The sequence below is a fragment of the Colletotrichum truncatum genome, assembly GCF_014235925.2.
Source record: "Colletotrichum truncatum strain CMES1059 chromosome Unknown Contig_0002, whole genome shotgun sequence".
Classification (NCBI taxonomy): domain Eukaryota; kingdom Fungi; phylum Ascomycota; class Sordariomycetes; order Glomerellales; family Glomerellaceae; genus Colletotrichum; species Colletotrichum truncatum.
Genome location: NW_027222399.1, coordinates 2,844,607 through 2,857,936, shown reverse-complemented (window position 1 = coordinate 2,857,936; position 13,330 = coordinate 2,844,607). Strand labels below are relative to the sequence as shown.

The window sequence follows — 13,330 nt, the reverse complement described above, 5'->3', positions numbered from 1 at the left end:
GGCTTCACCAGCCAAATTTTTATTAGCATCATGAAGAACGGTAGATTGTAGCAATCAGAGACTTCCTGGGCCTAAGACCTTCCAGTTCGGCGGTGTCATCGGCTGCTAGCTCATTACTACTCGACAGCTATTTCGAGTAGCTCCAAGGCCCACAGCGGTAACAAGCGCGAGCATCAGAGGACACTCATTATCAGCAAGCGGCCCCACGTCCAATCCTTCCGTAACGGTCCCGTCTCGGAACCGGTCAACGTCGACAAATCGGCGTCCTTCGCTGAGACACAGTTCTTGAAATGATGGCAGACGTCGGTTATGCCTACATCAGAGTCCTACATCACCAGGAATGAATGTTTACACAAGGCTGAGAGCACCCATGGTATTGTGCTGCTTGTAGTAACGAGGAATAAACTGGAGGCGGGAGATTACACACACCGAGTCAGCGAAAGGAGAATGGACTAAACGAGTAGGACGGATCACAGTGAGACGTTGGAGAAGATCGTGTCCTTGAAAGAGGTCCCCATTATCTAGGGTTGGGTCGTACGTATCGTGCTAGTTCCTCTGGGTGTAAGGTACGTAGGTAGAATCGTCTACAGATTGACATGGATGGCTTACATGTAGCCCGCAGTTCTTGACTTGACTCTTGCCTTACACGTGTTCGTCTGCTGTTTGTGTTCGGATTAAGGCATCCAAGCAAGAAGGGGATTTGCATAAGAATGGTCCATGATTCGGTTAAGTTCATACAACAAACAACCGGCACATATTGGTCCACAAAAACAATGCACCCCACACCGAGCGTTTATGCTCAACGTCCGCCTCTTAAGGCAAACGCCGCAACGGCTACCAGTGATCGACGGTCCACGACGGGCGGCGCCAGGACGGTGATAACCTGGGACTATTTGTCCGTCATGTTGAGGTCCAATATATAGATATCCACCAACTGTCTCCGTCAGGATTGCTCCCAAGATCGGAGCGTTTTGGCCGTGAGTTCCCTCGCGTTCCCACCGCTGGCCTTAGCGTTACAAGCCGTAGCGTCGCACGGCTCTCCTACGATTCATAATTTCAGCAATCATCCCAGGGCCCCTGAAGCGAAACTCGCTCAAGAGAAAAAAAAAATTCACAGGGCCAGGGTTTGTTGGGAAGAACACAAGGGAAGGACAGCCAACCGGCACATCCGCGGTGCAAGTCCATTTGGAATGACAGCTGGAGGTGGGGTTTGAATGTCCGTGCAAAACAGGATCCGTTTCCATCGTGAGATGAGAAGGGCCTCAAAAGACCAGTGAAGCTGTCGGCTGAGCGCATGACAAGGAATCAAGAAAGATGACCAGCGTCGGGCTCTTTTTTGGCCATCCACCCCTTGGCTGCCGCGGCTGCAAGTAGCAGCCATTTTTATCCATTATTGCGCCCCCCATCAGCTGCTTTTCTGTGGCACACGATCTGACCTGGTCCACGGGCCTTCTGCCACCTGCACGGTGGTATTTTTGGCCAAGATCAATAGATCGCCAGTTTGGGATGAGCTTGTAAGGGGATTATTCGACACTCAGTTATGCAGGCATGGGATGCCCATCCCTAGCAAGGCATAGACATGGCGAGCACTGGCGTCGCTTTACGCTGGGATCATGGCTGGCCGCACTATGCACAGCGTAAAGAGCGACTTTATGCTTCTCCTGGGTCGGAGCCCGGGGCAAACCTACCTTGCAATTAGCGTAGGAAGGTCCCTTGAATTATTTTTGATGGCTTGTTCCCCGCCAAATTGAACTGTATGTATGCTGGAAATTGCCCATGCGGGCACCAACGCCAATTGCTGACGGGCAATGGCATGAATCTACCAAGGGTCAGCAAGCTTCCTTCCCCCAAATTTGGTGCCGTGTTTTGGGCTGTTCCAAGGAACCATACGGTCAACCATGTCGAGCCAGAATACCAGAGTTGTGGCCGCATCCTCACAGCAGATTGGCACCATGTCGTTCTCGCGAATCCCCTTTCCTTCTGCCCCTCTCCTCCTGCGCGGGACCATGCTCCGCTGAGCTGCGAAAGACTAGTCCATTTTCACCACTATAATTTGGGGGCTGGTTTGAAATGGCCTCGAATATTGCCTTACAAGGGGGGCGTCGTTGTTGAGAGCTATGACCTTAGAGCCCCTCGTTTTCCATTCCTGAGGAATTTCGCCTTTGTTTCCACCCCCTTTTCCCATTATTTGGGAACTGGGACTGGGACGTGCGTGTGCAGCATCTTGTCTCGTGGAAACAGGCAACATACTCCGAGGTTGCATGGGCTGCGTCGCGTAGATGAGTCTTCCAGAAGCTCTTGGCTGCGATTCTGCGTCCGGGGGGGGAGGCGAACCCATGCCGTCTCAAGTCACTCCCGTGAAATCGAGTCCCGGACTCGGCTCCTTGTGTCCCGTCTGCTCTGACAGGTTATGTCCGTTCTCTCGTTGCTGCGTCACGGCTGTACTTTGATGGGACGAGGGAGCCTGACACTCCGTTCCTTCGAGCAACCGGGTATAAGTTGTCTGCCGTCCATCGTCCTGCCAAACGTGGTTTGGTCCGAGGAAACGATGACATTGGGCAATCTCGGGGTTTGAGTAGGATGCTTTGTAAAACAGCCAAATACGGGCGTGATCTCGTGGGCTGTGGGTAACTCCAAACAGACCACCACATGCATGGGTCGCCGTCTACCTGGTCGTCAAGCTGACTCGATGGAGATCACGATGTCGTGCTGCCGGCCGCTGTGTGTGCATATGTGCACAGCAAAAAACAGAGTTCTGACCTCTGTGTCCTGCAGTAAATTGCATATTCCGCTCGTCTAGACCCTGGAAGCGAGCAATGGCGACGGACATTTTTCCCTCAAGTTTGTGCTTCTGCACCCTTGGACACTAGCTAGCTCGGGCAATGAAGGATGCTGCTGCGACAGGGGGAGCCGCGTGCGCCCATCTTCGAATTGATGATGGGTGGTATTAGTTTACCACGAAGTTGGGCCCGTCGATCCGGAGCCGCCGTGAAGGCCCGGGGTGGGATTTCGTTTCTAAGCCATTCGCGGGGCCTATTGCTACCTTCTCACGGAAACCACAAGCCGTTGTCCGCGAGATCCCCTTTGGTAAGAATGCTCCTTTCTAATTTTCCCTCGCGTTTGTCAGCTGTCAGTAGGTTTTGTCTGCTGGCAGATGAGATGAGCTGATTTCTCTCCTACTCGCCTTTGCCGCGTGGTATATGTCTAGTGAAGGAGAGGATGAGGATGCAAGTCATGCCCAGCGAGCTTTAGCGTCCTTTCCTCGTGGGGTCGTGATTTCTATTCTGGAGTTTACTTAGGGCGGTGAATGAGCCACTTGTGGTTAACGGCACCGAGAGAGCGGTGTATATTTACGGATACAGACTCGCATCCACTATCGTCGACTGGACAACGTAGCATCACACTCTGTCTGCCACGATTTACATAGGCACGCTATTGGTCGGATTTATGTGCTGTTGTCAGACGGCGGTCACCATCGGCCCGGCACGTCAATGTATAGATGAGGCTCAAGTGAGAATCTGTTACACTGCTGCTGTATACCCCAAGATGGACTGGCAAGTTTGAAGGTGGGCAGTTCAGCACTTCCTCACCTTGCCCCATATTGCCAAGGGTGCCTTTTGCAACAGATATCGGCGTCGACGTGAACAGGGTTTAGCTGCGTCGATTTTAAGTTTACTTGAACAGTTGTAGTTTGGCATGGTCTGCAGTGAGATGCAATGACTCTCTGGGTGACTAAGTGTAGCCTCGACAAAGAAAACACAGGGGCAAATAAGGAAACCTGCACTTCTTGATTATGGGGCAGTCAAACACAGCAACAGCACGTCACGCTCATTAGGAGCAAGTGAGTGTCATCAGTCGAGTATTAGTATCTAAAACAAAAAACACTTGCTGCAGTTGAAACGATCTAAGTCACCCCAAATTCAGACAACGTCGAGTAAGGCGATAGAGAGCTCACTGGCTGTTCGATACTTCCCTATTCAACTGCAGCAGGCTGTTCCTACCTTGGGAGGTTTCTAAGTAATACTGTGGTCCTTCTAGAAAAGTCGTAGTTCACACCGAATTGTTGAACCCAAAACAGAAGAGTCAAGAAGGGAGGACCGTACCTTATTTATTCTACATTACTGCCTGAACGGCCTTCCTTCTGCCGTTACCGTTCTTCCCACTCCATACATTCCTGCCTCAACCATTAACCCCCTCTCATCTTTCTTCTAATACTCCATCTCCAACCGTACTTGACTTTCTCATAACCATAATAGTTACTGCGCGGAGGCACGACTTAAGTGTCTCTCTGTACAACTTACCTAGCATCAGACAGTTCTCGTCGGCCTCTTCGAAACGTCTCATCGTTTACACACTCCCATTTTGACCTTTAAAAGGCTCGCGACAATGTCCGCCAACGCCAACCGCCCCAATGGGTAAGCTCTGTCACCCTAAGCCTCCATAATTTTCAGCAACTGACGGGTGGTCTCAAGTCCTCGCAACTTCGGACAGAAAGTCCCCGAACGGTCAGTCATAACACTTAGGAATCGAAAATGTCACGTTTTCTATCTTGGTAGGACTGACATGAACCTTACAGCTTCCGTTGCGACCTGGGTGGAGAGTGGAAACCCTTTTCAAGCTTCTCCAAGCGCCAGCAAAAGATTGTCACTGACAAACTTGAGCGCCGTATCCGGATTGACGCTGCAAACACTGGGATGACCTGTCGTATGCACTCCGGAGAGCCTGTGAAGGAGATTCAATGTGAGGGACCGTGCAATGAGATCCGCGTTCTCGATGACTTTTCAAAGAACAACCGCAGCAACGGCGTCTATGTAAGTCGTCGATAATGCGTCTAAGACCACATTATATTATTAACCCTTTTGTAAGGTGTGCAAGTTCTGTCAGCATTGGACGAATTCCCAGGAACCTGGGTACACTCCTTGGGCAGCGCCCTCGAATATGTTGGACCCATTCGAAGAAATGGATGACTTCGAAGCCCGCATGCCGACTGAGCCCGGTGACATCTTTGACTGGCATAACGGCAATGAGAAGGCAAGAGCCCCCAATCGGCCTCATTTCAATATGCTAACATCTACTGTAAGCCCCTGGCGCCTATTACCGGAACAGATGGCTTAACGGACCCTGTCGGCGGCGAGATGGATGGCCCATCTCTGAGAGCGGGACTTGCATCCACCGACAAAGATGGAGGTAGGAGCCGCGAAATTTTTGCACCAAGTATTGACACAGAGAGTTTAAGCTCTGCTCGTCGTACCGCCGGTTCTACCGTTACCTATACCACGAGCATGAGCCGAGTTGGTGACCTTTCAGCTTCTATGGCAAACCTTTGGTTTAACAATGCAGACATTGCCAAGGATCTTACAGATAGTAAGATTGAATATAACGCTTGGGACTCGGATGGTCGTCAGCATAGGATGGCCAAAAGCCCCACTGTTCAGTCCAGAGGCTCCTCGGTCACGATGGGTTCGGCAGCGGGAGAGTATTCGAATGGCCGCGAGAATAGTGCTTACAACTATCGTCTTCAAGGAAGTAACCGCAGTCGTGGATTTGGTTCTGCTCCAGTAAGAAAACGCCCAATAATTTCACTGCTCATAGCCACATCATTAACTCCCAGTAGGACAGACAGGGCGACAGAAAGCAACTGACCGAGAAGGAACATCGAGAGCGACAGAAAGCCTTACCCAAACGCCCCAACCTACTACCATACCAAGACGAAGATGAGGAAGACGAGGAATCGGAGTAGATTGCCTAGACATCAGGGCGAACGATTGATTCCATTTGCATTTATGGGCGGGGTTGAACGCGAAAAACTGAATGGCGCAATCACCAGAACTTTGCTTCACACATAGCTTGAGAGTCGGATAGCATAATGCACTCTAGTCGCGATAAGTCTTCAACGCCATCGTTGTCAATGGACGTAATCATGTAACCCAACAAATATTCAACCAAAAAGAAGGCGGTATAAGAAACATACAAAGACGCCACTGCCGCCGGATCTCAGTGTTATGAATGTGGCCGAATGCGACCTGTCCCTATATACCCCAAAGGACCATTCCTCGCCGGGGTTTGCTCTTTTCAAGATGCCCTCCCAACCGAACCCAAATATAATGTGTGCTTGTGTGTGTGTGTGTGTGTGTGTGTGTGTGTGTAAAATCGCTATCCCGCAACATGTGCGGGCGTCGATCATGAGCAAATCAATCCCGAACCAAGTATGTTCTTTTGGTCCACATCGATCAGGCAGTCCCTATCCCAGGGCTGCTTCGACCGTCCTCTACCCAAGTCCTTCATCTCTCCCTATGCACACTATCCCTTCTTGTGAGTGCACCGGCACACTACAGTCTCGCGAACACGCATATATGAGAATGTAAGCGACCGGCAGTAGCCAAGCAAGAAACGACCATCAGTGAAGTTGTCCAAACAACTTCTACAGATCGCTATCGCGCTTGTAATACCCCGGATCGACGTCGTTGCCCCGGCTCATCATCTCCTGGGCATCTCCAACCTGCCGACGCTCCGTGATCTCGCGATCCTTAAGCCTCTTGTTCAAACTATACCTCAGCCCCAGCGTCAATCCTCGAGCTTTCTTGTCCCTCATGACTGCTGGTCCCTATTGCAATGGTTCTGATGAGCTGGATAGACGGTTTAGATGGAGGTACACGTCCGTGCCGTATCTAAAGAACATTACAATCAGTCTCGTTTCTCATTACATATGCCCTGAGACAAGGTATAACTCACCCCTCCATACTGATAAGCTTCAAATCACCGCCGAAATAGCGTGCGTACAGACGTGAGATGGGCAGTCCATATCCAAAGCCGGCCATTGGCGCCTTGAAGTCGCTCTTATCGAAGTCCGGGTCGAGGTTCGGTGTCCTGTCCACAGTTGTATACATGTAAGTCCAGACAAGGGGGATAGCGCTTCGTGGGATGCCGCCGCCCTCATCCGAGATCTTGATGGTAATGTCCTCCTTTCCTTCCGCGACGATAACCTTTGTCACGGGGAATTCTTGCTTGTCCTGACCGTGGGTTTCAACGACGGCGCGCAGCGAGTTCTTGAGGGTCTCAAAGAGCATATGTGACAGATGCCCCGGGACGTACATGAAGTTAATGTTTGGATTGCACACAAGCTGAATCTTCGGGGCTTCGAAAAGTCCGTAGTGATCCTCACAGACGAAGCGTGCGTTCTCAATGGCCTCCTGTGCGAGGTCTTGAACGTTGGTCTTGGTGCAGATGATACCGACGTAGGTAGGGTCGCGGTGATGGCTTTGGTCGGTCAAAGCAATGTGCTGGCCGATAAGCATACGAATGCCTATACGCGACATGTAGAAGCGGTCGAGGAATGACTGGATGTTGTTGTCAATCTGCATGCGCTGTCTCTTGCGCTTGTACTCTAAGATGCCTTGGGCCATCGTTGTGACGACGCCATCGTGTCTTCTCTTGATGCCATGCAGAGCCTTTGCGAATCTCTCGTTGTATAATCGTAACTCGGCTGGCCAATCTCCCGTGTCGTCTACCATGGCGAAGTATCTCCTCGCGGCAACGGCCTTGAAGCCATTTCCGTTTCCGTTGGATTGCGGGAGGGATGCGTATTGCCCATCTTCGATACTGGGGTTTCTTGTCGCCTCGGACAACATGGAGCCTTTGCCGTACGACTTGGTTGGTTTCAGGAGTCTTTCCTTTGTGCTTCTATCTAGGTCGGGTCGTGGGAGTTGTGTAAGTTCCTAATACGAACGACCGAACGTCAGTGAGTCATGTCGCTTCATGCGTCATGCAGGTAGGAGAGCTTCGACGTACCTCGAACGACTGTGCGTACCAATCTTGCACCCGCCTTACGGAGGGCATGTCGTTAAGGCCATCTGGTAGCTCATCGAGTTCTTGGACGCGGTGGGCAAGGCGAATTGGCAGCTCCTCGGCGAGGAACTGCGAGGCACGGAAGAGGGTTCCTGGAAAGCAAGCAATGACCAGTCAGCGAAATTGTCAAATGGCTGATGACGAGGCTCAAAGAATTGGCGCATTGAGACTCTGAGTACAAGGGCACATGCAGAAGCACCGCAAGGCAGGACGAGACGCTGCTCGGGTGACCGGGTGTGGAAGGGATAGACGAACCGACAGAAGGCTTCTCTCCAAATTGGACCATCTGCCTCAAGCTCACGCCAGTAGCCGGGAAACTGGCGTAATGCCTGATGGTGTCCATCAACTTGTCTGTCTTCTTCCACGACATGTTGGGCGAAGAAAAGTTCCGGCGGGCTACTGTTTTGGACGTATTCGAGGACCCCGCGGGAGCGAGTTGCTACGGCCTTTACCGAGGCTTTGGTATGACGCAGGGCAACATGGAACCTGACGAGCACGGGAGAAGAAATCTGTCGAGGGATTGCGGGAGGAGGTCGAGAAGGACGACAGGTCTAATGTTGCATGGTCAATCTGTATAGGTACGGAGGTCGCGTGCAAGCAGTGTGCGAGAGAGGTGTTTCGTGTAGGTTATTTCTGGTAATGGAGACAAAGTAGAACCTGAGCAGATGAGAGCTTGGATTGCCGGGAGCAGACAGAACAAGGCCGTGGCCGGGCCAGGAACTCTCTCCACTGTGGCCCGGTAAAGGTACGCTGGTACTTTCCCGACTCGGCGTCATGGCCCATGCGGAGGTCAGTCGATGATAGCGCGATACATGCTTCCTTAGCCGACCGGAGAGGTGCGCTTCGAAACAAATGTGCGGCGGTGGCCGCTCGCAACAGTTTAGCCCGAGGGTTACGATGACTTGTCTCTTCAATTGATGTTACTGGTTTTCATTTTTCCCACTCTATTTTAAGGCGAATTTTCTTAATGAAAAGAAAAGAAAAGTACATGATCCATTGCATATCTAAGTCCAGCCTTTCAAGTGGCTGTGTTCTTTTTGTGGTAGTACCAGAGCTGCTTAAGAGTGCCTTTCTCTAGGCTGTGGGCGAGCTTACCTGTTGGTGAGCTGAGGTGCTACTAGAATCACTTGCTGAGCAGAACAACACATGTGACCGGTAGAAGGGAACGTCGCCGGCAATGTACCGCACTATCAATTTTCTCAGCACGCGACCCCATGGGTTTGAACCGATGGCCGCGGCGGCGGGGGACCTCCTCCAACAGCTGCCACCCGTATGCTTCCTGGTAGCCGAAAAAGATGCGGTGCCATCTTCCCCCACATCACAAACTGCAACTACGATGCAGCAGCCGCTCAGACCGCCCCCGCCCAGTTGGACGTCCAACGTCGTAGAATCCCGGTCCTTTCCTTTCCCTTTTCTCTGCCTTCCTCGATGTCCCCTTCTCCTTATGTGCGCTCCGCAGCGTCTCCCCTGCGGTCACATGCAAGGCGCCACAATTCTTCAAGCCCCTTTCGCTTCCGTCTCCAGCCTCCAGCCTCCGACACGCCTCAGACCGCGTCGAACGCGCCAAAGACAAAGAGCCAGACTCGACGCATTGGTTGGCTTCTTGACCGACACACCTCATCACACCTTAACGCAGTCACTTGCAGCTACCGCCCAAATTTCATTCCAAGCGCGCGCACACAATTCGGCCTCTCGGGGTCTTTCGGAAATACTACGTCAGACTAGTTTCTTACTACGTTCCCATTTTGTGTGCATGCACATTCGACTCGGGAGTCGCATCGACTCGACCTAACCGGCTCTGACCCTGAAGTCACGTCTTCTTCTCCCTTTGATCGACCTCCCTAAGAGGGCACGGGAGGAGGCTAAAGACCCGGTTTTTTTGGTTGGCCCGTCGCCGCCCCAAGCACACAAACTACTTTCAATGCACAGCTATGCCGGACGTCAGGTCGGATTCGGGGCTGGGCCTACGTTTTCTCGACTTGAACGACAATGAGGACGACAACAGCCCTTGCAAAGGCCTGAGGCGTCTTCGAAGCCACGGCCATGCTACCAATCTACCACCACCCTCTACGCCTCAGGTCGGCACGCCTCAGGCTTCCTCTCCCTATGTCTCATCACCGTCTCTCCCCTCGCCGGTGAGCTTCCGTGGATTCTCACCTTTGTCACCGCCTCGCAAACAATTTTCCACTCCCGCCCAACATTTTTCCACGCCTGTGGCTAAGAGCCCCTTGGCGCGCTCGTGGACTGAGGATGATCTCACGGCATCGGTCCATTCAGATGAGAATGCGACTCAGACCACCCGAGACACACTTGCTCTAGTTCAGCGGCTCAACGAATTGGCGGAAAAGCTTTTGTCAGGCGAAGACGTCCCCGACACCAACGTTAGCGTCATGCACGTGAAGCTTGACGAAATAGAGTCCGTCATGACCGGAGAGGTTCATATGTCTCAAGAAACTCCCCAGGGCAAGCCTAAGACGTGGCCAACGGAAGTACAGGCCGAACAAGACCATGAATCTTTATGGACCTCACCGTCGCCTTCTTGGTTCCGCTCTGGGTTGTCGGATATATCACCCTCATGGCGGAGCTCATTCAGAAGAGATACGCCTACTCCCGAACCTACTGTCGAAAAGAAACCAGCCGTCGACACTTTCCGCATCGCATCTGAGGCGGCAAAGCTGAATACCGAATTGGAAACCCTGGTAACGAATCTTAAGGCTCGACAAGAGGAGTCAGAGGTGAGATATGTGAGTGTCTTACTTGCAAGACCACAACTGATAATTTCCCAGCATATCCATCAACTTCTTGTCACACGCGCCGAACGTGCAGCGCAACGAATTATCTTCCTCCAGTCCAGAGTCCAGAATTTGTATGTACCGTGAGACGCTTCGTGCGGCAGCCCAGCGCGCCGTTACTGACATACCGCAGGGAAGAGGAGCTTCAAGAGAACGACTCCGAGCTTACCTACCTCCGGCTAGGCCTCAAGGCCATAGAAGTGCAGTGCCCTGGCGATGTTGACCCAGACCTCGCTGAGAGCATTCAGAACTGGAAAGCTGACTGGACTGCTCTCAAACGTAAACGCGCCAAGCACAAAAGTTTCGACCGCTCTGCTTACAGCACCCCCGTGGGCACGCCAATACGACCGGCGCGATGACCCTCCCACACTTGTTTTTACCCCTCTGCTTTCAAGCGTGATGACTTAAAAAGACATGAACGAGTGATGAAGCCATTAAAAGCATCGAGTACGGTTATGGACTGAGCATAGCATGGTGTTTCGGGAACAATGGATACCCTGTCTAGCAAGCAAAAAATCTCGCATTTCTTTTACGGTCTTTTACGACAGCATTATGGATACCAAAGTCATGAAATTAGTTTATTGTTCAATGACTGTGGCTCTCCAGGTTAATCTAAACTCCAACTAGGCCTTGTTGTATGATTTAAACAAGTAAAAAAGAACTGATTTTCCCCCCAGAATATACACACCTCTATTGGCAGGCTTACAATCACGGCACGCTTTCGGTGTCGAACCCAACCCCACTCGCAAAATGACAGACAAAATTATCATTCACCTGCACTCTGCCATAATTGGTAGCGCAGCCCGCCCTCTGCCCATGTATGTGGGGTGAGTAAAATCGAAACGTCCATAGTTGGCATCAACTGGAGTGGCTTGCTAGGCTGTCACAGAGGCGGGGGACTTCTTGGTTGAAGAACTGGAAATATGAGAGGTTTCCTTTTTATGAAACTGCCGCATGCATTCCGGAAAGCTGACCGTGAATCTAATGTAAGTTCTTGTGGAATTTCATGGAAATATTTCGAGGGAATCCAGAGATCTTATGAACTCCCAACTTCATCTCATAAATCTTGAAAAGGATATGCAAGCCACCCATCCTCAAGCCCTTGCAGTCTCATGATCAATAGTGATTTGAGCACAAATATAGCTTCTGAAGTCTGGCTGTCGGGCAGGTGCAGGTGCCTGAAATTGACAACGAGAGGGATTTCCCAATCGCAAAGTGGCGTTCAGGTTATTTTTATTCCGAGCTCCTTCCGCCTGACACGGCACAGGAGACCCAAATATGAAGCCACATATAAGCTCTAGCGCCTCCAAAGGAGCGCTAAATGTATTGTCTTCGTCGTATCTCTGAGGCCACTCTCGCTTATGACCACTGAGTTAACCTCCTCAACAGCGAGATAGTGGTTGCAAATGCCTCAACAGCTTCGTAAAAGTCCTTCCGTGTTACCTTCCCGCCACTGAACTGTGGTGCCATGATTTCTATAACCAGGAACTCATTGTCAAACTCAAGTTGGTTGAATTTTGAGTATGGGTACCTTGCCTCCACAATAGGCTTCTTTTCATCTGACGTCAGGCTACTCCCTGCAGTTGTTGTGTTCGAAAAGACCATAAAACTGCAGTCTCTCGTTTTGTAACTACTGAAAAGTTTGGGGAAGATGCAATTCTGAGCGTGCGGAGGAATATGTGAAGTATTCCCAGCCATTGATGATCCCAAGAAGCAAATACACGACGGTGCTGAGAGTTTAGGGTGGCCTAATGATCGAGCTCAAAGCTAGATAGGCACCAATATTGATACAGGATATAGCTGCAACGAATAACAACGAGGCATGATATGACGTAAGCTATGCATTTCTGTTGAATGAACGTCTACATGATGTAGTTAATCATCATCGCAGGAACTTGCATATGCAGGAGCGGAGTTTGATGAACAAGGCAAGTTTTCTGTCCTGTGATATCGCTCCGTCGGCCATACAGGTAGCTACTTGGTAAGTGATGCAGATTTCAAGCTTACAGAAGTAGATCTCGTCGCTCGCATCCAATTATTGTGAAGTTTGAGCTGATTGTTCTAGGAATAACCTTGTGCAACGGATCTTGGGTCACCAATTAGGGAGAGACAGTCTGCACTGTTGGTGGAATATCTCCGGTTGGCTGATAGGCGTACATAATGGGTCACGTCTCAATCAAGCCAAATCTCAGCACCGTCAAAAATCCAATATTTTCGCTAAGTTGTAGTATGAGCTGGTCAACGGTGAATGATAAGGAACACGATAACAACTGGTTGCGCATTCAGTCCTCCCTTCACCAAGTAGTCATCACCATGAGTGTCTGGCGATTCACATTGCCGGTGCAAGGACCACAAATATACAAGGGCTGGCGATGAGATCAAGATGAGATATTTTCATTACAACATACATATTCCGATTTGCTTGTGAAACAACAGGTTGATGAGCGAAGAAGGCGAAGTTTTCAGTGCTGGACTTTTGCATTCTCAATCTCCGGGCTCATGCCAGGTTGATAATAGGATCACCTCCGCCTGGATCTCGAAGATAGCGGCGGACATAGCTCAGTTGGGAGAGCGTCAGACTGAAGTGGGTTCTCTACCCTGGAAACTTCATTCAATCAATCTGAAGGTCGTGTGTTCAATCCACACTGGCCGCAACTTCACATTTTTGCCTTCTCCAAAACAGAAGGAAAGAT

General features: G+C 50.9%; 3 protein-coding genes across 3 annotated transcripts; 2 read left to right on the top strand and 1 right to left on the bottom strand.

Moving 5' to 3' along the window:
• Positions 1 to 4,386: 4,386 nt before the first annotated feature.
• On the top strand, positions 4,387 to 5,740 carry CTRU02_203699 (stc1 domain protein; the record flags this gene model as incomplete). The annotated part of the gene is made up of 6 exons (XM_070204251.1): positions 4,387 to 4,415; positions 4,473 to 4,505; positions 4,577 to 4,811; positions 4,867 to 5,031; positions 5,082 to 5,558; positions 5,615 to 5,740. The coding sequence occupies 6 exons, from the start codon at positions 4,387 to 4,389 to the stop codon at positions 5,738 to 5,740; spliced, it is 1,065 nt and encodes a 354-aa protein (XP_070062014.1).
• A 681-nt stretch (positions 5,741 to 6,421) lies between these two features.
• CTRU02_203698 (uncharacterized protein) lies at positions 6,422 to 8,215 on the bottom strand (the record flags this gene model as incomplete). Its single annotated transcript, XM_070204250.1, has 4 exons — positions 6,422 to 6,581; positions 6,733 to 7,715; positions 7,789 to 7,937; positions 8,101 to 8,215. The coding sequence occupies 4 exons, from the start codon at positions 8,213 to 8,215 to the stop codon at positions 6,422 to 6,424; spliced, it is 1,407 nt and encodes a 468-aa protein (XP_070062013.1).
• A 1,561-nt stretch (positions 8,216 to 9,776) lies between these two features.
• On the top strand, positions 9,777 to 10,996 carry CTRU02_203697 (uncharacterized protein; the record flags this gene model as incomplete). The annotated part of the gene is made up of 3 exons (XM_036722272.1): positions 9,777 to 10,580; positions 10,632 to 10,711; positions 10,771 to 10,996. The coding sequence occupies 3 exons, from the start codon at positions 9,777 to 9,779 to the stop codon at positions 10,994 to 10,996; spliced, it is 1,110 nt and encodes a 369-aa protein (XP_036585878.1).
• Between the last annotated feature and the right edge of the window lie 2,334 nt (positions 10,997 to 13,330).